General features: G+C 40.8%; 1 protein-coding gene across 1 annotated transcript in view; it reads right to left on the bottom strand.

The window, feature by feature from the left end:
- Positions 1-26359, bottom strand: part of DNAI1 (dynein axonemal intermediate chain 1) — a 264230-nt gene that overhangs the window by 63890 nt on the left and 173981 nt on the right. The window contains exon 13 of the mRNA XM_074280236.1: positions 3482-3729. Within this exon, the coding sequence (XP_074136337.1) occupies positions 3482-3729 (248 nt within the window). The remainder of the gene's footprint in view (positions 1-3481; positions 3730-26359) is intronic.

Raw genomic sequence — 26359 nt, 5'->3', positions numbered from 1 at the left:
ATATAATCCTGAATCATTAGCTTTGTCACTTAATTTAGGCAAGTCACTTAACTTCTCATTTCCCAAATCTGTAAAATGGGGATAATACTATGTGTACTACCTAAATCACAGAACTGCTGTGGGGAAAATGCTTTATAAAGCATAACATTTAATAGCTAATAATAACAGCTAACATTTATGTGGTGCTTTAAGGAGTACAAAGAGCATTATACACATTCTCTCATTTTAGCCTCATAGCAATTCTGAGAAGTAGGCACTATTATTATTATTCTCATTTTACAGATAAGGAAACTGAAGTACAAGAGGTAAAGTAACTTGCCTTGCCCAAGATCACAGTGAGCAAATGTCTTCTTGTGCTCCCTCTGCTACTATGCTACCTGGTTTAAAATGAGTAAGGTCTGCCCTTCAATACACTGGAGCTCCAATGAATCTGTGTTCATACTGGAAAGCGTTAGAATGTGAAAATGTAAAGGCAAAATTGAGCTGTTTTTGTAACAAGTTGAGAGCAGGTCTTTCTTTGGTAAGAGATAGATTGCTGGGGTCAGGAGACTTGAATTCTGCCTTAGCCAAGTAATGGCTAACTGATCATAGGCAAGTTAGTGAACTTTGAAAGACTCATAATTTCCTGATCTGTAAAGTTACTTACATCTGCACTTTCTACCTCAGAGAGTTGTGAGGAAAGTGCTTTATAATCCTTAATTTGTTTTATTTGTTTTGTTGATTAGTTGTGTCTAACTCTTCATGACCCCATTTGAGGTTTATTTTTTTTTGTAATGATACTGCTATGATTTGTCATATATCTGTATTTAATTCCTAAAAAGAGAATCTAGATACTGGAAAAGTAAAAAAAAAAAAAATAGAGAATGGGCAGGGGGAGATAAGGTAGGGAGTCCTGATATTTCTACAATGGCCAAAGACAGATAAAATAAGCATTCATCTGAGAGAAAAAGGCTGAACTTTGTAATCTGAGCTTCCTTAAAATCCCAGCACTCTTCTCTCCTTCTGCTTAGGTCATTCCCTTCACTGATTTCCCCATCTGTCTCAGACATACAGAGGTCATACTCAGATTCATTCCCTCTTCATTCAGAGCTACTTGAAGACATACCCAAGAAGAGGGGGAATAGTAGTATAATTGATATACCTCTGCTTTGACAGGTCTACTGGTTCCCAAGTCCTTTGCTCACAGTTGGACCAGGAGTCAGGAGTCCTGTTCCAATTCCTTTCTCTGGTACTTACCTGTAGCCTATTTTATTCTTTTCTAATAAGATATAGAACTATAAAGAACTGCAGAGACTTCTTGGTTCACACTTTTCATTTATGGATAAAGAAAATGAGGTTCAGAGAGGTGAGGATTTGTCCATAGTTGGCAGAGTTGGGATTTAAACTGGTCCTTGACCTCTGAATCTGGTGCTCCAGCTAAAGGAGTTATTGGCAGGCTGAACTCCACTAAGTAAGCAAACTGTTTTAAAGGGATTATTTTATGAGAACTATCAAAAACATGGACTAAGGGGGAAATTTGTAGCTTAGCATAAACATAGAAATGACTCAAATAATGAAAGTAACCTCAGTATTAATCCTAAAAAATCACACAAATAGCAAACCACAGAGCCAATGTTCAAATCCACATCCCTTGATTCCAAATTTAGTTGTTTTTCCCAAACATCACTCTTGTTCCTTCCTTCCCTTCCCCTTCCATTCCATTTCCCATGGTTTCTTGTCCAGTGAGGACAGTCCTTTGAAGGAGAGACCAGGTTTTTAAAACCCTATTTTACCTCCTTCTATCCCATAACAGGAATATCCACTGCCCTCTGCTTCTTTGGCAGCCCCTGAGAAAGCAAAGGCCCAGCTGGAGTGCCTTGAGGGTCTGGACAAAATGAAGAAAAACTGCATCTGCTACTGGAAAGTATTCCTTATTACATAAGTCACTAGATAAGGTTAATTTAGCTAATGTTTCTCTAAAGGTTTTGCATGAGAGGTTATGTTAAGATATTAAATTCTTTTCAGTTTGATGACCGTGAGATGATGAAATATTGCTCTACGAGATATGTGTAAGGGAGGAAGGATGTGATTTCTCTGACCCAACTCAGTTGATATAGTCACACAGAAGAGGTAATGAGGTGTTAACACCTTTATGAGGTGCAAACACCTCTCTGGTTGAGGCTAAGAAGGGAACAAAGAGATTGAGCAAATAAATTAGCCACTCCTTTGAGTGTTTTAAATAACTAAACCCTGAATAGTTCCAGGGAATTCCAACCCAGAATGAATTTAGGGAATAAGACCTAGAAGGAAGGGCAACTGGGGAGAAAGATTTCTTTACCCCCTGCTCTACACCAGGTCTAGCACTTGCTCAGAGAAAGACAACTCATTCAGGAGTGTTAAAGTTTATGGTTTGAGTGAGTCCAAGGAACGTTTAAGGGAGATGACTACACACTCCCATAGGACCCCTGGCAGCACAGAAGAGAGCTGATATGTATTTAAGAGAGAGAGCTAGCCCTGGAAATTATGAGTTGAATTGTGGACTATCTCCTGGGAGTCCAGATGAGCATTCATAGAGCAGAGACATCACATCCAATGGGAAAAGTGGGAGGATGATATACAGAGAGAGATTTCTAGATCCTGCAGTACCAGAAGTTGAGAGCTGCCTTTGCTACATGTGTATCTATGGCTCAGTACTACTAAGCTCTACTTTAGATCTCACTTTTCACATAAATGCTGAGTGTACATATGGGGGAGTCACTTCTGATTTGAGAGAGATGGTCTGTAATGTTTTCCCCTGTTTTAATAAATCCTTTTGCTAAGAGCTAATCGTGTCTTCATGAGTTATGTGGCAGTAGCCACATATAAGCTACCCTTGCACCCAGAGTGGCAGTCACTCCCTGGGAACCCAACTCCCGTGTATGAGAATAAGTAAATTAAGGGAATATCCCAGCTGGGAGGTGCTGTGAATACAACCCTTATTCTGGACCAGTTAGTTGAGGGAGCCATGAATGCACTTGCTTTTGTCACTTGTCATTCCTGACAAAAGAGCCCAGACCAGGTCAAAACAAAAACAGAGGTTACTAGGAATCTATGGGGCTTGCCTCTGTGGACACAACCAGGGGTTTCCCCATCAGGGTTCTGAAGAAACTGTCAAGAGAAAATCTACAAAGAATGCTGAGGTCGTTAGCTCACACTGAAGACTTGGGAAATTGGTTCCTCTGGACAAAAGTCATTAAAACCAAATGGAGAGGAAGGAATACTTTGCACTGAATTTTATCAACAGGTCAGCTGCTGCACAGCTATTATGATCCAGATAACTCTCTTGAGTCTTTTCTCAATGGCTCACCTACCATTGGTGGGCAGTGGGGAAAAGTGAGAGAGCTACAAAGACAGGTGCCCGAGCGTTCCCCTGCTCAAATCTGCCGTTTGCCTGATCCTGACTGGACCTAGTTTGTGCTCCCTCCCTCCAGCTACCCTTCTACTTAAGTCTCTGAAAGCTTACCTGCCACACAGGCTCTGAGTGTTTTCCTAAGGCGGCTGAGCTCTTGTAGGAGGGCTGTGAATGGGGCTTCTTCAGATTGTAGATGGCCACGTTGCCATCATAGTAGCCCACGACCACCAGATAAGGGTGTTCCACGTGCATGTCCAGGCACATGATACCACACTCGCTGCTGAAGATATACTCTGGGAAGCTGGGGTTCTTCAGGGTGTACAGGAGCAGCATGCCCCGGTTTTGCTTCATGAAGTCATCTAGGCCAAGAAAGCAGGATTTAGAAACTGATGGAAAGAAAAGGTTTCTCCAGAGGAAGGGAGAGATAGCAGGGCAGAGAGCCCTGAACTAGGGAGTCAGGAGGCGAGGGCTAGTTCTGCTTTTGCTAAGCCTTGAGCTGTGACCTTTTTCTAGACCACAGTATGACCAGCTTTCAAAAGGAGATGCCATTGCCCCCCCCCCATCTCCTAGGGCTTGAATAAGATATTGGAAATGAAAATGCCCTGAGAAGATAAAGATGCCTACTCCTAGCTAGGTGGTACAAGGGATAGATTGCCAGGCCAGGAGTCAGGAAGACTCATCTTCATGAGTTCAAATCTGACCTCAGACACTTATTGGCTGCATGACTGGGCAAGTCATAAACCCTGTGAGCCTCAGTTTCCTCATCTCTAAAGTGAGCTGGAGAAGGAAGTGGCCAACCACTCCAAATGGGATCATGAAGAGTCTGACACCCCTGAAATGACTAACTAATAACAACAACAATTACCTAGAAGAGGTAATTATTAAGGTGGTGGTGGCAGGGATTATGCATATTTGAGGGTCATCTTTAACCCTTCCCAAGCACTGCACAGAGATTGCCAGATACAGAACTCTGGGTTTGGAGAAATTGTGAGGGTACCTCTGTGTGTATGTGTATAGCTTCTATTCTTATGCTTTTAGCTAGTGAAAGCAGATTGTAGGATTTATACCCCTGGAGTTACACTGACTTTACTAACCCAATAGGCCCAGGAGCCCCTGGCTTTAAATTATTTTTGGGATAGGATATTTACTCCCATTTCTTTTACTTGTTTTTTTTAAGATATTAGTAAATGCACTAAACAAGAAATAATATTTCTTTCAGACAAAGACTTGATCTGTAATTGTGTTTCCTCTTCTTATAAGTCCTCAGTACTCTAAAGATATATCCAGCTAAGGAGAGCCACCAAGTCTGGGCCAGCTTAGAATCAAAAGCAGAAAGTCTTAACTCAAGTCGTCTTTTTGTCCTCAGCAGACACATGTGGCACCCGCCCAATTTTAGAGAGTTTCTAATCTAGTTGAGGGGAATGGACATGTATACAAATAACCACAACACAAAGCAGAATGTAATAAGTGATACACAAGAGGGACAAAGTGTTTCATGAGGACTGAAGCAGGAATAATGGCATCTGTTGAGGGTAGGAAGTGGGGAAAGATTGGGCTAGAATCAAAGAAGACTCTACTGAGGGCTAGGTCTTTAATAATGGGTGGGATTAGGCAGGTGAATATGAATTCAGACAGCTGAGTGGTATAGTAGAACATTGGATCTGGAGCCCGGGTCGAGAGGGGTTCAAATACACTTTCAGACACTTACTGTGTAACCCTAACCAAACCATTTAAACTCTGTTTACCTCAGTTTTCTCATCTGTAAAATAGTACCTACCTCCAAGGGTTTTTGTGAGGATGAGACAATATCTGCAAGGCACTCTAGAAAACCTAAAGTGTTATATAATTAATGTTATCATCTATTATTATTTTTACATATAATGGAAAAGGCCTTTCAGGCACAGAGAACACAAATATAAATATAGATGCAGGAAAGCATGGCATATATTTGGGAAACAGTGAGAAGTCCAATATAACTTGAGCTAAGACACACCAAATCATTGTTTCAGAGCATATTAGAGACATAATATTATGTCTTTAATTGGATTTGGAGTGTATATGTATGTGCATGTATGTATGTGTGTGTGTATGTGTTTGGGGAAGGGACAAATTACATGCTTATGTATAAGAAAATGAAGCTCAGAATAGAATGAGTATGATTTTTGAATTTATAGGCTGGCCAAGGAAAAAAAAGCAGTAGAATACAGCTAAAAATGACCTTCAATGACAAGCTACTTAGTTTGGATTTTATTCATTGGCAATGGGGCCTGCTGAAGGTTTGCTTGTTTGTTTTTAAATAGGGAGATGATGGAATCAAAACTTTGCTTTCAGAAGATTAATCTGGCAGCAGTACATGGAATAGATTGAAAGGGGGAGACACTGGGAAATGGTAAGATCAGTTTAGAGATTATTGCAATACTACAGGTAAAAGATAGAGAGAGCCTGAACAAAGGTAGCAGAATTAGAAATGGAGAACAGATGAATAGAGTTATATAGTAGAATTGACTATTATATAGGGTAACCTCCCCACTCACATGATGAATTCTAGATACTCCTTTAGAATAAAAAAATCTACAAGCATTCTTCTTCTGACAAAAAATGATTCAGAAAGCTACCAATATTTCTTTCCAAAATACTCCTTTGAAATGCTTTCTTTTTAAAAATAAATTTGATTGATATCTTTTTTATATCCCCACAATTTTTATGACTAAAATTTCCCCATAATCCTTTTTTCTTCCTTCCAAGAAAGCCATCTCAATGACAATATTTTTAAAGAAAAAGATAAAGAAAAAATCAGTATAACTGATCAATAAATTAAAAAACCCTGAAAACATATGTAATGCATCATACCCATGGACCTCCTAATCTACAAACGAATCTTCTCATATCTTTAACAAAGTATACTCATATCTTTTCTTGGAATCACGCTTGTTCTTTGAAATTTTGTAACATTAGCTATTGTGGTCATTCCATTTACATTTTGTAGTTATTGTATATAATAATTTCTCAGTTCTCCTTTGCATCAGGTTGTATAAATATTTCCATACTTTTCTATATTCCTCACATTTGTCATTTCTTATAGCACAATAATATTCCATGACACCTACATTATGTTTAGCTATTCCCCAGTTGGGATCCACTTTATTTCTAATACTTTATTTCTAATTTCTAATTTCTAATTGCCACATGACAAAAAATGTTGCTACAGATACCTTGGTGTGTATAAAAACTTTCTTTTTTATCATTGACCCCCTTTAGGCATAATCTTAGTACTGGAATCTCTGGATCAAAGAGTAAAATAGTCTTTTAATTCTTCTGCTAACTATGCCGTGAAAACATTAGATAAGAATCCTGTTTTTAGCACCTGCTAATCTCCCTTTTAATAAGGAAAATATTCCCCCAACAGGGAACTCATCAGGACAATGGAAAAATAAAAAGGAAACTTGAGCAGCATTAGGGAATAGAGGCAAACAGACACAGGAGGGTTGTCAGAGGGCATTCTGAGTATTAGAAATTTCAAATCTTGGATTCGTTAGTGGAGGATTTCTGCCTTGAGCAGCTAAGTTCAAGTTCTCCAAGTAGGGCAAACCTGAGACAGCAGGTGGCTCTACAGCTATGCTAACAACCAGCAGGTGTGTAGACAGACAGGTGGGGTATGCTCAGGTGGGGGTATCACAAGGCTGGCAGCCCACCAAATGAAGCAGATATCTTAAAGCAAAGTTCAACTCGAGACTTGCACAGGTTTGGGAAAGATAAAGCAGCAGCAAGGTTTGGGGTAAGTCAACATGGTGGACACCAGCAGTGGGCATTTTGATGCAAGGGGGTGAAATCCGAGATGATTGACAGACTGCAAGTGAGTCGACAGGCTGACTGCTCCAAGATGTTTTTTCTCTTTGAAGACTCCCTAGAGAGGGCAAGGTGAATTTGGCTTTTAAAGACATTGTCCAGAAATGAGCTGGAGGTCAATGGCAGATTATAAATACACGAATGCAGAGTTCTGCAAAGTGGTTCTGGCCCCAGCAATGAGCTCAGGTAGGTTTCCTGAGAGCCTAAGAAAAGCATTGGAGTCTGGATGAGAAGACCCTTGGACTGAGACTCAAGGCAAGGAATTGGGTGAAGGTACACACCTTTTCAGGAGGAGTTTCAAGAGAGCCAGAAGCAGGGTTTTACCCTAGACCTTAAAGATTTACAAAGTACCTTTTAGAAATACAATGTATGAATATTCCTGGTATGAAACCAGCTACTCTTTTTAAGTGACTGTGGTGGGTCATAGATTAATAACTGCTGTAGTCATATTGGTCAAAGTATTGGCTATATTCCACTTAAGGGGTGCTATCCCACTAGGCAAAAATCTGGTTTGTATAAAACCTGAGGGTGTCCTATAATTGGATGAGTGTGTGTGTATACACACGTGTTTTTTTCCTTTCAAAGAGTCTCTTTATAAAAGTGTAAATTATATTCAGACAAATATAGTAATTACTCATATAATAATTGTAATAGTGAATTAAAAACCATTGTCAAATTAATGAATTAATAAGGCATTTCTGTCTTATGTAACTGAAAGAGCATCATGGGATCCTAGAATGTTAGAAATTATCCAAGTTCCTCATTTTGGAGCTGAGTTTAATGAGGTCTTTGCAAAGAGCTGAAGGGACTTGTCCAAGATCATACAGGCAGAGAACAGCAGAACAAGGATAGCTTATGATACTAATGAAACAAACAAGTAACTGCGGAAGGAGATTAAAATTCTTTTTTCTGAAGTGAGCCAGAATACTAGGTCCATATGAATACATCCTTTACATCTGTTTAAAAATTGTCTATGAAAAGCCTCAGATGTCAAGAAATAAAGGCTGAAGAATGCACCAACGGAGACATCCACGTCCAGTGAAGACCCTTTCCAACTTGGGACAAAAGATGATCTGGGACAATTAAAAGCCACCATTGAGTTCAAGATTTCCTCTCTCCAGACCAATCAAAAGCTTGAAATGCCAGAAAGGATAGAAGTTCTAGAGGGGGTTGATTGCTGATGAATAATTGGAACATCTCTAAAAGAAAACAAGGAGATGTAAAGAAAAACTAGTCAGGATATTTAAAAAATAATAATATTGGGTAGCAGTTATATAGCAAAACATTTAACCCATAAAATCTTATTTGATCCTCATAACCACCCAGGGAGATAGGTGCTATTATCACTCCCATTTTACAGATGAGGAAATTGAGGCAAACAAGTTACATGATTTCCTCAAGGTCATCCTGATGATAAATGTCTGAGATAAAATTTGAACTCAGGGCTTCCTGATTTCAGCCTCACTCATTGTAATATTTAGCTGCTGTGTGTGTGGAGAAAAGGATTCCTGGAAATGAGGTTTTTGAAGGATTCTACCGTAATTGCAACAGAAGCTGCTGTGTGCTTTGCAATTCTTCTGTTTCCCTGTGGAGCAGAAGGGTTTGGCTTCCCCTGTGAGAGGCCACCCATCTGGTAACTCTGCACTGAGTATAAACGTATGAATGCGAGCATAACGACTGTGTGTGAGTGAGTGTGTGTGCATGAGCATGGGGGGGGGGGGGTCGGCCCTGGATGTGTGTAGGTGTATATTAAAACTGATGGGAAGCCAGACTCTTAGTAAATCTCAGTGAAAGTTCTAGCTCGCGTCTGTTGGTGATTTGTCCTAATCTCTCCCTCCTCCAGCCCTGTCTATTTAGTAGCAGGGTCCAACTTGGGGGCACTGCTGATTTTACATGACCTAATGCCTGGCATCAAAAACGTACAATCAGAAAAGGGAGGCCTCCGTGAATTATGCCTCTTGGCAGCCGTAGCAGAGTCGAGGCAAGGCGAGGCCAGGCGGGCCAAGCCAAGCCAAGTCAACCAGTATGGGCCACCCCCAACTCACAAACAGGCCGCGTTCCAAAAGCTAATTTGTAAATCCATTGCTTGGAACCTCGAATGTATTTTCCCATAGAAACAATGTTTTAAACGATGCTTACATTTCCAAGCTATCTTAGAAAGGTCCATTTAACCCATAATGTAGCTGAATTATGGCATTAATCCCACTCAGAGCTGCAGCCAGAGTGGGAGAATGGTGCTTTGACAAAGAGTGCTGGGTTTCTAGGGGGAATATGCCTCTCCTCTCACATCCAGATCGCCGCCCTTCCAGGCCTGGGATCCTAGCCTGTCTCTGTGGCGAGGCTGCCTTTGCTCCCTCAGTCAGGGATCTTTTTCCCCAGTAGAGCTTTATGAAATAAGCTATCCTCTCTGCTTGTCTCAGGTGCTAGAATTGCTGGCTATGGCTCTGATGACGTTAGCCTGAATTAACTCTTGGGGGTGGATGGGGGAAGGTATCTGGAAAAGCCACTTTCTGGATGCACAACTGACACATAAAAAAATTCAAATGGGGAATAGTCTGAGTATTTCCTTTACATCAGATCCACCTCCTTTTCTGCATACTGTTTTTCTCCTACATCCTGCTACCTTTTCCCACAGGTAACCAGTGCCTTCAATGCTATCTCTAAGCTTCTTACCCAGATCAGCCTTCCCTTTAAAACCAAACATTAAATTCCCCACGACTTCTGTCATCCAATCAGATCTCCCATTCCTTCAGTGTTGTTTTAGTAGCCTATTAGAAGGCAGTACGATAGAACTGATTTACACTAATGTGAGAAGCACTGACTGATAAGACCTAACTTATTAGAACTAGTTACATTTTTTCAAAGAGAAAACCTTGTTGTCCCAAATTATCTCCTAGCTTTTGGAATTTCAGGCAGGATTACAAAATGAAATGGACAATCCAGGGAGTAGGATGGACCACAAAAAAGGAAGCCATTCCTATCTTCCTCTCTCTCCAGCCCCATCTCTATCCCCACTGTCAGACTCTTTTAATTGTTCCTGTTTTTCAATTTCTTCCCTTTCTCTGAACATAAAAGTCCTCTGAAGTTCAAGGTTTTGTTTTTCTATCCTGGCTCAAATGCCATGCTCTATTTGAAGCTTTCCCAGGCCCCTCTAGGCAGAAGTCAGTTCTCTTTTCCATGTTCTCCCCTGGAATCTACTTTGTAACACTCATATGATACATATCACTTATTACTTTGTACTATACTATTGAGTCTATGTTGTTATCTTCTCTTCCTCTCCTTCCTCTTCCCCCTATTAAAGTGTAAGTTCTTTGAAGGCAGAAAAAAGGGCCTTATGGCCTTAAGCTGGAATGGATGAATTTCGTTCTGCTTGGGATCTATTATTAGACAAAGGTGCTGGTCTATAGGGGTAATCTGGATTTCCCCTAAAGCCTGAGTGCCCCAAGTGATGAAGACTGTTTACCGAGGTTTACACCTTGAATTAGTATTGAAGTTAGAGACGGCTGCACCTAAGATCCCTATCTTGAGATCCGGTCTACCAGCTACTAGCTGAAGCGCCTGGAGGCACTTAAATACTCATTGATTGACAGGCGAATCCCCAGTTCCAAAGAACAGGGCCTGACCGAGTGCTACCTACTATGTGTTGTGATGGTAAAGGTGCTCAGAAGGCTCTGTGCCCCCAGATTTCTCCTGAATGGCTCTGCAGGGTTCTTAGATTCTGCCATTAGAAAAAAACTTGCACAGTAGAAATGCAAATCCCCTGGGGAACCGTAATAAAGACGGTTCTACCCAAAAGTAAATGAGTCTGCTGGAGTCCCTTGAAAAGTGGATTTTGAAGGAGGGAAGGTAAAAGCCAACGGGAGAAGTTGAGGGAAGGGGAGAAGAGAAAGGGCAAAGGCAGGTCAAGTTGACAGTCAACAGGGCTTCCCGTGGGAGGCTGGAAGGTTAATTTAGAGCCGAAGCTTAGCTCTACTTAAGCAGCCCAGAGGCTGCACCAGGCAGTGCATAAAAGTACCGTCCGCTTCTCCCCCTGGGGCCCAAAACAATTTGAAGCCTCCCTTGACGGAAGCCTGGCATTACAAAGTCTGGGCCCCGGAGGGCCAAGAGCATTGATTGGCCACTTTGAAAAATGGAGCAGAGAAATGCTTTATGGTTTCTCTTCCTCCGTGGCCTGGGGCTGCCCTGCCTTTCACCCACCCAGCTCTAAAAGGCGAGGTATTATTAATCAGGAGCAGCTGGGAAGACCGTTTCTGGGTCAGTTCCAGGAAGCCCTGGCCCGACTCCTCCCCGATGGAAAATACAGGATTCCATCACAGAAACAGACGTCCCCTTTGGGCGCAGGCCGACTAAGAACTGCTCTGGGTCTTATGGACTTTGAGCTCCAGGACCGTTGTTTTTCTTGACGCTTCCTCATGTGAACAAATGGGTGCTCAATCGAAAGGGACAGCAGTGGCAGGTCCTTAGCTTGAGATTGTGGGAAGGGGGGGCCCTGCCCTGCTCTGCAGAGCCTGGGCTGCTTCCTCCCTCCGGCATCTAGACTGCGAACTGCTCTTGCCAAAAACCTTTCAGGGCCTAATGGCGCTGCCAGGAGGTGTTGGAGGCCACCAAGAGCTGATGCCTTTTGGCTTTCGGTACATCCAAGTGGGAGAGCTGCAGTCAGGGATGGATCCACTTGCTGCTCCTCTGTAGTAATGAGGATGGTGACTGAGTAAATTATCTCGGGGCTCACATCTCTCTGAGAACTTCCGGGGGGAATCTCAGGGCCGCTCAGCACCCACCTACCTTGACCCTCCAACGTCCAGGCTTCCTGGCGGCTTTCCAGGGACATCCGAGACACCGTGTCCGGGTGGCACAGGCCCTTGTGCTGAAGTAGCAGCTTTTGCTAGACACTTTTCTCCCTAATCAGGACTACTCCAGAGAAATCTACTGTGTCTGACCACTTTTCTAGTCCATTTCAGATGGGCAAGGGACAGAGAGGAAGAGAGAAAAAGAGTCTAGAAAGTATAGACTTAATTTTTCTTTCCTAACAGAAAGAGCTTCTAATTCAAACATCTTCTTTTATAGATAAGAGAACTGAAATTCTAAGAAGGAAACCAGGACCCCTCCCCTGACTTTCCTGCCCCTTAGGGCTCTTTCCACTAAGTTGGGGGTTGAGTTAATTAAACATGAAGTCATTTCCTGATGGTCCTTTCTCGGTAGATCTTACCCTTGCTCTTGGTACTTCTCCCTTCTCTCTCCCTCTTATCCTTACTACTCAGAGGAAGGGAGGAAGCTCTAGGAGAGGGTAGCTCTAGTGCTAAACCAATAAATAAACAAACTACATCGGAGTTCTGGTTCTGGCTCTCACATTGCTTTCTTCCCTCTCCCAGAAATCTCTGCCTTACTTTGCCAATCTGTGGAAAAGCCATCTCCCTGCACCTGGGCCACTTGCTGACCAAGGCAGCAGCTCCCACAAGGCATTCTGTCTTTGCTCAGTCTTTTCTTCAGCATTCTTGTTGCATGCTTCCTTGAAGATGGCTAGTACACTCCAGGGCATAGAATCATAAATTGTTACAATTGGAAGGAACCTTAGAAATAATTTTAATTCATCTTCTCAGGAAACTGAGGCCCCAAACTGACTCATTATAGTAGATTAGAAAAAGGCCTGTACTAGGAATGAGAAAACCTGGGTCTAAAACCTGGCTCTAAAACCTGGCTCACATGCCTGTGTCAGCTGGGGCAAATCCCCGAACCTCTCTGAACTTCGATTTCCACATTTATAAGATGACAGGGTTGAACTAGATGATCTCTAAGTTACTTTTTAGTTCTAAATCCTATGATCCTATATAAACAATACATGGTCTGGGGATATGGCAAAGACATTCCTAGGAAAGGAGAAAGGCTGTAAGTATACCATGAGATTCAGAGACTAGGGCCCTGAGAATTACATATTTATTCCTTGAGTTACTGCTTGTGAAGTGGGATTGAAATTCAGGGTCAGGAAGCAGCCCATCAGAAAGCCCAGGTTTCCTAATTCTTCATCACCCCCCCCCCTAAAAAAAAACACCCTTCTACAATTCTCTGTCCCAGCTGGCAAAGCAGACCCTGGCCGAGCGAGCTGGGAACTGGGGATGAGATGTCGTGTAAACATTGTGCAAGTGTTTGGTCACTGGGCGCCGTGGAGAGGGGAAAACTGCCAGAGCTTTAGAGAGGCCAGCACACGTGGCTTCCATGTCCTTAAATGTTACACAGTGCCTGTCCTCCTTATTCACCCTCGACACCCCAGGGGCCCTCCCGGGAACTGGGGATCAGCTCCCTTTTCTCGTCTCCCATTGGGAACCCATGTGGCCCTGCTGGAGGCTGAACTACATGGAGGCAATATCTAGTCCAGGGTTAAGTTCTGGGACCCCTCCCCAAATCCCTGGAGCCCTGGCTAAATACCAATCAGGAATGATTGATTCCAGACGACTGGTGCCAGACCCAGCTGAGGAGGCCACTGGACTCACAGACAGGACAACAGATGGTCCCAACACCTCACTGCAAGGATCCCCAGGAGCAGAGAGCATCCAATTCTTCCAACAGGGGTGGCGGGAGAACAGGACCCAGACAGAATGGAATTAGGAAATATGAACCTATGGTCACTTTGAGAAGGCAGAGGATAAAGTTGGATAAAGAGATAAAGAATGCTTGATACTCTAGGGGGCAGGAATGGGGGGAAGGAACACACTCTTTTGTAATCCAGTGCATTCCTGAAAATAGCTCTTAATACACAAGATACTGAGCTAATCTCCACCCACTCCAAGGTATTTGCCAGGAATTCCTTCCCTTGAACCACTTATGAGTGAGATCTCTGTGTATAATTAAGAATCAAAGCCACACAACAGAAAGGGAAATGAATTCAAGCCAGTGACAAGTCTGTAATGCTGCAGGAGTGGTTGTTATGGCTGTGTAATCTGTCAGAAAATCATTTTGTGGTGGGGTTGTTTTTGGCTGGAAATACCTTCTAATCTCCTGTGTTCCTGTCCCCGGCTGGGGAAAGGGAGCTGGCTGCCAAAGAAGGAAAACTTTCTTCGGCTTATGTATCACGGTGGAGCTCTGCTCAGCCCAGCTCAGCCGGGCCTTGCAGCTTCCCCTTCTCAGGCTGGAGGCCTGAGGGCCCTGTGGACTCTCTCTGGATGGAGTGGAGCTCTCAGCTGCAAAGGAGATCTGGCTGAGTAGCCAGAGAATGATATGAAACCCAGAATTCTATTTCCAGCTTATTCTGGGGGCCTGAGGATCATTCAGTTACCATTTCAGGGTCCCAATTCCTCTAGCTGGAAGACAATATAATGTTTAGCTCTCTGTTTATTGGCTAGAGTTCCAAAGAGAGAGGTGGTCGCAGGCTGGCCAGATAACTTCATGAAGATATCGACAATGACCATGGTGATAATAATAAACAAGAAGGCCTTATCCTGTCAGAACACCTTAAAGTTTACAAAGAGCTTTCCTCATAAAGGCCCCAGAGCAGAATAAGTACTATTTTACTTCTTCTTCTTCTTCTTCTTCTTTTTTTTTTTTTTTTGATTTTTTTTTTTTACAAGTGGGTAAATTGAAATTCAGATTTGTGATTGTCCCAAGGTCATAAAACACATCAGTGGAAAGGCAAGGTTAGATATTCTTCTACATTCTTTCCATAAGAATTTTCCTCCCCACCAAGTACACAGAAATTCTACCCATTCCCAATGTTTTCTACAGATCCTAGGCCAGCCAAGATCAGAACCAAGGGAGAGAGGAAAGAATATGCATAATGGGAGGGATATCACTGTGGGACTTCTCTTGGTCATAAATCTCTTTCTATTCCATCTTACCTCTTCAAATCCCTTTCCCACCTCCTGTGGTGCCTGCCTAACTTGAAATCCTGACATTAGAGCAATTTCTGCAGATTAGAGAAATGTATTTTCCAGAAGGCCTCTGTGAAAAATGTATATTGTGTGGGAGCACAAATGACTCCTTAGCCCCTCCATGCGCATAGTGAAATGAGTCAATGGTAGAGGGGAGTCCAGTTTTCCTATTTAATGGCTGTACCTTTCTGAACACCAATTTCACCAAATTTAAAGCAGACATAAAACTAGTCGTACTGATTTCTTCACAGCGTTGCTGTGAAGCATAGATGAAAATTTATGTATGGAGAGCATCGCCATCCATATTTTCACAGCAAGACAGAGTCAGAGACTCATGGGATCATAAAGAGGGCCTTTAAGGTCTTTTGGTCTGACCCTCTGTTATCCAGAGCTTAGGTAATTTGCCCAGAGTCCCACATGCATATGTCAGAGGCAAAAGAGACTCCAGGTCTTTCTAGCTCCCAGATCAGCACTCTATCTACTACCCTATGGGGATGGATTTCCCATGGGAGGCTGAAGGAGGGGATGGGAGTGACATGGGGAGGAGAAGCAACCGAGAAGGCTAACCTATATAGGCGCGAATTTAGGCGAAATTGAGGAGCTCTCATGGGGGATCCTAAATAGGTTCAGAGTCAAATAAACAAGAGGTTCCTAGTGGTGTTGTTGAGCCCTAGGAATGGCATGGCAGGGCAAATGTTCTTTACATTTTTGCTCCCCCTTCCTATTACCCTTTTCTTTTCAATTCTGTCTAGAGTTCAGCATTCACCTACCTTCTCCTACTCCCACCACTACAGCCCTTACACAAAGCTGATTATGAGAAAATAAACATTTGGGAGAGAGGTTGTGGAACAGTAGACAAGACAGGGTAATAACCATAACCTATAGTGATAATCCCAATTTACAATGAGTATTAATTTACTTTAGTGCTTTACACAATCCTACACAAGTGGGATGCATTACTATTGTCTTGCTCTGAAGAAGCTCCTTCCAAAAGTATAATTTTTATAATCAAAGAAACAATGCTACCAGATGGACCCTACAGCAAGTACAAGATGAATACCACACCCAGGCTTGGCAATGAAAAGGTGGTAGAAAGAGCCCCGAATCTGGAGCCAGGAATGCTGAGTCGATTGGGGGCTTGACTATGTGATTCTGGTTATGTCCCTTATTCTCTGGGACTTCAGCTATAAAACTGGGAGGTTGGACTAGATAATTTTGGGGGTCCCCTCTTCACCTCTCTATACTCTATACTCTTTGTATACAGGAGGTAGAAATAAAAGGGAGATTAACCAGATTATCATAATAGTCCAGAAGTGAAGTGATGAGGGCTTGTCCCAGGGCAGAGGCTATATAAGCAGGAAGAAGAGGGTATACTTGAGGAATGTCATGAAGGCCGAAGATGATAGTAGACTGGATAGAGAGTGCATGTGAAGAGCTGAGTTTCCATTTACATTGGAAACTTGGGAACCTGGAAAATGGCATGTTCTCTATGGTATAGTAATGGGAAATTTGGGATGAAAGTAAGGTTTTGGGGAGAAGATAATGAGTTCTGCTACAGTCATGTTGAGGTTCAGGTACCAGTGAGTGGTACATGGCTTTTTATAGTCCATTTTCCATTGCTGAAAATACAACCCAGAATTCTCCTCTAATATTTCCAAAAATATAATGCACTTGTTGATATATGTGCATGCATATATGTATATACATAGTTACGTATTCTTATACAATCTACTTTACAAGTATTTGTGATTCTTGGGGAATTAGAGTATAGATTTCGATAACTGTTAACTACTCTGAATCAATGTTAATTTGCTACACATTTATTGTTGCTGTTAATGATAGCAGCTATAATTAATTATGATAACAGTTCCCATTTCAATTGGTCAATAAATCAAATAAACATTCATTAAGGACCTGCTAGGTTATAGTTGCTGTACTAGGCACTAGACAAATAAATATTTTTGTATATTTATGTTTATAAATGTGTTATTTAGAAGTATAAAATATATTTGTATCATTTATTATACATATATTTTATAAATATTCACATTAATGTTTTACCTTCCATTGAAGTCCTATTTATTTCAGCACCTCATCATTGTATGGGAGGGTAGGATACTAAATTCCCACAGGATATATTGCTAATCAGTCAGATCTTACCAAGTTATATAGCCTTTGAATATATTCTGGCAATTAAATGAAAGAACTAATGCAGGTAAGTTTGAGAAAGCACATCACCAGAAGGTTAGTCACAAGATGTTGAATTTCTTTTTCATTCATTCATTCCTTCTTTTTTGTGTGTATCTGTCCATAACAACTCATAAAAACAGATTACTAAGAGAATCTGTGTCAGTAGAGAATGGGTCAAACTGATGAAATCCTGAATTCTGAGAGTAAATATATGCTTTACAAAGCACTTTTTCAGAATAATCCTGTCAGGTAAATAATGCAAGTAGTATTATTCCCATTCAAAGATGAGGAAGGTGATGTCTAGGAAGGCTAAGTGATTTATTTGCCCAGTCATATCACTCTTTAGTGGGACAGCTGAAAGTAGAATCCAAATCGCCTGAACCCTAACCTAGTGTCCTTTTCACCAACTGAGTGGTTTCCATTATTTGCAAATCAAAGTCTGGTTTCCAAAGAGGCAATGAATGAAGGAGCATGAGTGGCTGACAGAGCTCTGAATTCAGAATCACAAAAATTCTGGGGACTTCACTTGCCACTTCAAACATCAGATCCTTCTTTGGCTCTTAAATATCTTAAGAGGTCTCATCTGCAAACTCTTGCTGTGGTCTATGGATAGGACTTAGTTAATGGTGTTGGGATTTACAGGAGCTATTATGATTGAAAAAATGTTTTACTATTATATTGAATCTTCTTTTCTTTCTGATGAACATAGAGTGGTCCTTCTCAGCTCCTGACTCACCTTCCAAGACAGCTCATTTCTCTAAATGCCCCACAGCTAATTTGCCGATTTCTTAGAATATACAGTCTCACAACTGGGATGGCAGTTCTACCTGCATTGAACAAAAGCTAAGCTAGGAAAGAAGTTAAAAGTTAATTTACTTTCAAATCTACCTAAACAACAAAGAGCTTTCCACACTGCCACCAAGTGGGGAAGGTTTATCTTCAGCTTAAAGTCCTTGTCTGACCACTAAGCTCTGACCTGGCAGAGGGACTGGCAAAATATAGCAACTGCCAGCCAGTACACTGACATTAAAGTACTTATACCAGATAAACTTTCCAAATGTACCATACGTGATGGCCTTTTAAAAACCAAGGCCTGCACTGAATTACTGTTATCTAGATTTCTAACATTCACAAACAGACCCTTCATAGTCCTCAAGCCAGAACAGATCTTAATCTCTCTAATAAGTAAAAGAAAGAGAGACATGTTTATTTTTTTAATCTGTAATTCAAGGGGAATATTTGGCAACCTTTTTTTTTTTTTTTTCTTTCCTTGCAATCCCATAAACCTACATAGGCATATGAGATTAAAAGCAGAAATTATACTCTGGAATTGAGAGTAAGAAAGCAGAGAAATTTCACCTATTTTTGGTACTCCTCAACTCCAGTTTCACTGTGACCTGATCACCCTGACCTATAGAGGGCACAGAAGTTGGGACCAATAAACCAAATCTAGTTTAAAGGTCAGTATTTAGGGATGGCCACTATCGACAATCTTGTATTTGAAAGCAATACAAAATACAAAATCTAAAAGTAAAATCCAGGCCTTGGTCAAGGAAATATCTATGAAATGCTTTTTTTAGTCAAAAACAGAAAAAATGAGGAGATTTTAATGTTGCCTTTACTAAAAACTAACAAAACATTCCATTAGAAAGACAGGGCACATTGCTTCCTAATCTTTGGTTGAAAGAAATGTTGTTTCAGGGTTTTTTCCTTCATGTTTTGGCCTCTGGAAGCTTTAACTATCTAGAGGATTAATCTACTATCTTCTAATGTGATAGAGCAGAATTTTTCGCTCAGCACATTTTTAGTCAACTCTAGAAGTTTTTCTCAAGGATAGTTTTGGCCTGAATTCTGCCCCAGGGCAATAAGTAGTCTAAATGCAAGGCCAGGCTTCTAAGAAGGTAGAATAAGCAATCATCTTCAATGGTCCCAGATTTTGATTCTATAAAGCCCCAAAATATGTTGTGAATCCCCAGGGAAATTTAAATATTATTCATACTATTCTTCACAATTATTTACTACATAAGGCAGCATTAATTTTGTGTGCGTGTGCAAACTCCTGGGATCATTAACATAGATTGAATCAGTAAGTGGGAACTACTATGCAAATAGCCTTTCATAGCTACTCCAACCCTACTCACCTCTCTACTCATCTAAACACCTACTTAAGAGGATTCACTTTAATAATATTCTTTTAGGATTGGATCATTCACCATCCCAGACTTAGACTTTTCTACTCTGCCCCTGTATAGTTCTTTATCTTCTTTGTGTATCTGATTTAGTTAAATAAACATTAAGCACCTTTTGTATGAAAAGCACTATTTGAAAGATAGGGAGAGGGAAAGATTCTTAATAGACTTGTCTACCTAACAAGAATGTGAGCTCCTCATTCATGTCTCCTTTTTTTGTTTCCTCTAAATAGGGAATCCCAGAATAAGGATTAACACACGGGGAAGTTCAGTACAGATATAAATCTTATAAAAGCCACTAATCTGTACAGCGGATTTTTGGTTAGGCTAGAGGGAACAATACAATGGAATTCAGTACTTTCTTATCAACAAAATCCATCCTCATCAAGCCTAACTGAAGGTAATTGCTATTAAATAAGGGTCCGACCCAAATCCAAGACAGTACATGTGGTTCTTCCTGGGAGCAAGAGCACGACCTGGGAGCAAATTAAAGTCTCTAGGAAATGGAGAAGAAAGGAAATTGGGCATCTCTGGGACTTCTCAGACTTCTCCACCACGCTCATTATTGGAAGAATCTCATGAGCTAGAAAGCTCTTATTAGCCCAGGTACTCCACCTCATCCCCACCCTTTTGTACCTCTGATTGGACAGTGAAGCCACAAACCCCAAAACCTCCACTTAAGGAAAGAGCTCAGGTCAGATCATTGTCTCATTTTTCACTTGATTATACTAGGTTGGGATTTCTCTGCCTTTTTTTTTTTTTTTTTAACCATGCCCCTATGTCCAATACCTGAACTCTTTTCAGCTTCCTTCTGTTTGTCGTCTTCCTCCATTGAACTGCAAATTTCTGGAGGGCAAGAATTGTCTTTCTCTCCCCACTCCCATATTTTTATTCCCAGTGGAATAAAAATTCCCATACAGTAAGGATTACCTTAAAATATGCTATAGGGCTAGGGATAAACAGTCCTTCTGTAGGAGAGCCGGACCAAGGGAGCGACAGTGGGAAAGTACTTCCAGGGAATAGTGGGTTGGGCTTTGGGAAACATAAGTATTCATTTGTTATACAGATACTTTCAGCTGTGTCTGACTCTTCCTGATCCCATTCGGGGTTTTCTTGGCAAAGATACTGCTCTGATTGGCAGTTTCCTTTCGAGCTCATTTTACAGGCAGAAGAAACTAAGGCAGAGTTAAGTGACTTGTGCAGGGCCCCACAGCTAAGTGTTTGAGACCAGCTTTGGACTCTCCGTGACTCCGAGTCCAGCATTCACTACAGTGCCTCCTAGTTTCATGGAAGTACTCAAAAACAGACACTTAATAAGTGGAGAAAACAACAGCACATTGTAAAGACTAGTCATTTTCACAGCGATTGCTATAATACCAGCCTCCTCCCACCTTTAACTATAAATCCTCTCCTTAACTACGTTCCTTTGGTCCTAATCAACGAGAAAGTAAATAGAGTGGTTAATGAGATACACCCTCCAAGTCCCAAGTCTTTCAGTGGAAATAGTAAGGGCTTTTCAAAGCCTAACACAGAAGCTACTGAACTTCTACGGGACTTCCAGCTTCTCTGATATAGTAACTTTTTATGCATCTTCTTTCTCCTACTAAACTGGACATTTCTTGCAGGCAGGAATTCTGTTTTATTCATTCTGTGCTGTATACACCATTGAACCCAGCACAGGGCCTTGAGATCAGCAAATGCTTGCTTGCTGAACGAATGAAAAAGCTGCACCCAAGAAGATGGTAAAGCAGTGCCAGACACTAAAAACAAAGAACCCAGCTCACCATGAGGATGCTCACAGCTAAGGCCAACTCCTGGGTTTCAGAGGGCTTATATCTTCGGGACCAGGATCTATCTACTTCCAATTTTAATTCCCTGAATTTAGCCATTAACTTACAGTGTGTTGTAAAATTACTTCATTTGTGATTTTGTGGACTTCAGTGTTTCCCTCTGTATGATAAATAGATTGGTAGGGCTGGATGACTTCCCAGGTCCCTGCTAGCTCTTACAATACACTATGATCTATCCTGAACTATGCTATTCATACACTCTTGTTTTTCTTAAAACAATGGAAGCCGACTGACAGTGTATGAAATTCTCAGATCCTCTGATCTTTCCATTTCTGTTCCACCTCCAACTTTCTGCTCTGCCTGAATCCTCACCAAGAAACCTAATCATCTTATGGAAAGAAGACCCATCCATCCCTTCTTTCCAGTTCCCAGTTTACTGGCCCATGCTGGGGCTTCTCAAGGCAACAGATGGTGGTGTTAACATTAATATCTGGGTGGCCTTTTAGGCTGTCAGTTAGTTACTAGAAGTGGAAAAGGCTTGGGATGTCCCATACACACTTTCTAACCAACGCCCCTGTCAGCATATAACTAGACTAGGAGAGAGGGCTTCCCCTTGTCTGGCTAGGGGAAGATGCTAAGAAGGGAAGCTGTTCATTGCTACACAGCTGGATGCCCTGGGGGTGATGGAGATGGGGGGTGGGGTTGGAATCTGTCATATTAGTGTTGCCTCAGCATAAGGCAGTGCCTGTACATTTGACTGCCCTGAAAGACGGGACAGGAGATTAGACAGAACGTGATATTTTTCCATCTGTGACTAATGTGTTTGCTGCTAGTTAATGCCAATTGCTTTACGATAAAGTCACATTTCTTGCTTAACATTTCCTGCTTTCTGGTACTTTTATTTACTAGCTCTTGTTTCTCAGTAAAAACTTCTCAGTTCTCAATTGCCACATCAACACAAACACCAAAAAACTGACTCCAAATACAAGGTTCTCAGAAGAGCCAATTTGCAGTTTTCTAGGGATTGAGTCTTGGAGCATTATGGGTATGGGGTGTGTGTGTGTGTGTGTGTGTGTGTGTGTGTGTGTGTGTGTGTGTGTGTGTGTGTAATGGGGGAGAAATGAATAAGCACAAGGGGAGTAGGATAAAGGGAAAATTTAAAAACCCAATCCATCTTGCTAATTGTAACTTTGGCAGAGATTTCATGAAGAAAGTTGCAATCACTGACTAAATTATGGTTTTGGACTATTATCAGATTTCAATTTTTTATGACCTCTTGAACTAATTAAGAATTGTTTGAATCAAGTTTCTTTAGGGAATTAACTCCTCAAATTCCTAAATCTTATAGAATCTAGAATTCATAGACTTTAGAAGTTACCTAGGTCATTTTCCCTAATACAAGAACCTTCTTCATAACAATTGCTGGGCAGCACAGTGAATAGTTCAAATCTAGCCTCAGATACCTACTAACTCTGTGACATTGAGCAAGTCACTTAACCTTTCTGATCCTTAGTTTCCTCATGTGTAAAATATGTGTAACAATAACACCCACCTCTCAGGATTGTTGTGAGGGTTAAATGAGATTATATTTGTAAAGTGCTTTGCAAATCTTAAAATCTTATATAAAGGCTAGCTTTAAACATTCTTTCACATATGTTTAGTAGAACTATACATGTTTAACCTATATTGGATTACTTGTTGCCTAGGGGAGGAGTTGGTGGAAGGGAGGGAGGAAAATTTGGAACACAAGGTTTTGTAAGGGTGAATATTGAAAATTATGTTTGCATGTATTTTGAAAATAAAAAGCTATTTATTATTATTAAAATTTTTCACAGGTAGATGGCCATACAACTTTAAATAAATTCAAATATTTCCAGAAAAGAAAATTCATTTCATTGTTGGGCAGTTCTAATTAGTAGGAAGTTCTTCCTAATAGTGAACTAGTATTTGCCTCAGTATCATCATAGTTCTTTTCTCTGAATATATACACAGTCTATTTCCTCTACTTATGATAGTCTAAGATGTTTGAAAATAGCTTTAATGTTTCTTCTTAGTCTTCTTTTCTCTAAGCTAAACAAGCCCAGTTCCCCAGCAGTTATTCGTAGAACTGTTTCCATATCCTAGTTGTTTTCTTCTGAATGCATTCTCACTTGTCTTAAATGGTCTAAAGTGCAAGGCTTCTATAAGTTCTATAAAATAACCAATCAGTCCAGTCAACTTCAGTCCAACAGTACTTACAGAGTCCCACAAGGGTAACCAAGGATACAGTGCTATCATAGGAATCCCAGAAGAGAGCATAGATATTGGTCAGGGGTAGCTCATGAGTCAATTGAGTTCAGTTGTGGCAGGAAGAATAGAGAGGAAGAGAAAATACCCAAATCAAGGACCAGGAGATTCAGCTTAATGAGGAAGGAAAAAGAGATTAATCTGACAAAGCCAGATGGGCTAGTCTGAGGCATAAATAGAGGTGGTCTGAGTCCAAAAATGCAATAGGATGAGAATAGGGCTATAATAAAGATAGCTAGTTAATTAAAACAGGAATATGCAGAAAGAGAGAGAAGCCAGGTAGCAAGTCAGAGGCCACATTAAGACATAAAAGCAATCTTTAAGTAGGAGCTTAGTTCCTTAGAGAATTGGGCCCCCAGCCCATAGGGGGAACTCAACCTGTGCTGGGAACAGGGCTTGAGAGATTAAACAAGTGACTGTTTCTTGAGAGTCTGGGGAACCTTAGGGAAAGCATGATCTGGATCGAGCAAGGGAGTTGGAAGAAAGAGATAATCCAGACTTCTCTGGGAAGTTGGGAGAAGAGGCTCAGGGCTAAGAACCATCCAGCCTTGGGAACTGGACAGCAGCCACCGGACATGAGGGGTCTCTGAACTGGACACAGCTGGATTTTGTCTCCTTCATAGTACCCTATGACACCACTTGGATTGAGCCTGTGCCTCATCCATACCCATGCCAGAAAAAGATTGTGTTGTATCAGGACACCTGGCTCAAAAGGGTGTGGTTGTCAGTGATTCATGTCAAGAAGGGAGATGGGAGAGAAGGGAGAATGGTTATTTCTGAGACCCAAAGAAAAGGATGAAAATATTGTGTTTTTAATACCATGAAAAGTAGAGTGCAATGTTAATCATCTGTGTTATGCTATATTAATCATTTGTAAGAGTCCCCTACATGACCTTACAGGGCCCCTGGATGTGTAATACTGCAGATTACTCTGTGACAGCTGCTTCCTCTTCTCTGTTTTACTCCCTCTATTGATGGGTAAGATTTGAGCTTCAAAACACTATAATTCAAATGACAATGTGCAGAAGAACTGGGGTGAGTCGATTTTCATACTCAGCAATGGGGCCTCAACTGACCAAGGACCAGTAATTATTTACTAGAGTCCCTCACTGATGCACACAGATTAATAGAGACCTAGAGAATTTTACTCTCCTAGTTACATGGAAGAAACTGGATGATCACTAAGGTCACTTCCATCTCTAAAACCATTATAATACATTACCAATATAACATAAGCCTACTCTATACCAGTGGCTTTAATCCTGCTTAAAGGGGATACCTGCAAACATGCAGGGGCCAACCACTAACCACTTCAGGGACAAGGTTCATCAGCAGGCTAGGTCCTATAATGCCATGGGTCATTTGCAACTCTCTCAGACTTAAGAAGAAAACCTTCAGCTGGCTGAGGGCGGATTTGATGTCACTTATAACCAGAAAATGGGTAGTTCTCCCTCATTGTATCCTATAGACCATACAGTATGTAATAGCCTCCACCTCTCACAACTAACAATACTTATGATATTGGAGTACTTTGTTAACTTGTCACACATCAAAACCCCTGGGGTCTCAGCCAAGTCAGCACTCTGGACAGCTGCCAGCCCACTGCTGCTCATGGTGTCTCTGGACATGTGAAAAAATAACTGGCTGGAGTACTTGGCTGAGTTGGGGAGGGGGTGCCAAAGTGATGTGAAACAGGTCTGCTCTGGTCTGGAAACTGCAACATGTTCTTTTAGTCTCAATGAGTCGCATGATCCTAAACAGTCAATGCCTACTATAAATGCTTTATCTCATTAGAAAAACCAAGAGCATCACATCTAGCCACATGGCGTACAGAAACATTCTTTCAAAATCGTGCAAAGACTCTCCAGTTTGTCTCTCATTGAAGCTTGGAAAATAGGTCCTAAATCCTAGGTTAGAAAAGAGGACAAGAAGCCTCCATTTCACTTGAAAAGGAGAACCAATTTAAAATTCTTGTCAGAGTATTTTTCCCACTCACTATCCCTTTCACCTAAGAAATTTTCATGTGACCTATGGTAAATAGGAATATAAAATAGGTATACAAATTAAGCACTTACTGATAATAAATCATAATTATGTGACTCCCAAATTCAGTTATGAGATCCCATATCCAATTGTGAACCATCGTTTAAGAAGCTGGAGACTAGAGTACTTAGGGTCTGACTAAAGAATTTGAAAAATGAGGAGCTAAATCCTAACTTGGGCATTCATAAACCGGGACAATTAATTATTTTCTTAGAACCTCAATTTCTTTATTTGCAATATATGGGGTTTGGGCTAAATCAAGACTTCTTAACATGGAGTCTGTAAACTTAAAAAAAATTGTTACTGGTTTTACTTTTATTTTATATCACATACTTTCCTTATGTGTATATATATATATATATATATATATATATATATATATATATATATATATACATATATATATATATATATATATATATCTCCTTTCCTTATGTATGTATATATATATATATATAAATGTATATCACATACTTTCCTTATGTATATATATATATATATACACTTTCCTTATGTATATATATACATATATTATATATATATATATATATATATATATATATATATATATAAATTCGGCAGAGTTCATAGGGTTCAGTAGATCATCTATGGGATCCGTGAAACAAAGAAAGGACAACATGATCTCCAAGGTGCTTTTCAGCTCGGAATCATATGATAACGTTAAGGCAGAATCTCAATATGGCAATTAGGGTAAGACAATGTAATCTCTATTGGCTAGTCTTGGTGGATAGTAGTAAGGAAAATGATAAATTCCTTGGCTACACA

This window comes from Sminthopsis crassicaudata, chromosome 1 (genome assembly GCF_048593235.1).
Source record: "Sminthopsis crassicaudata isolate SCR6 chromosome 1, ASM4859323v1, whole genome shotgun sequence".
Taxonomy (NCBI): Eukaryota; Metazoa; Chordata; class Mammalia; order Dasyuromorphia; family Dasyuridae; genus Sminthopsis; species Sminthopsis crassicaudata.
Note: the sequence above shows the minus strand (reverse complement) of the source record. Positions and strands in the feature narration are given on the sequence as shown.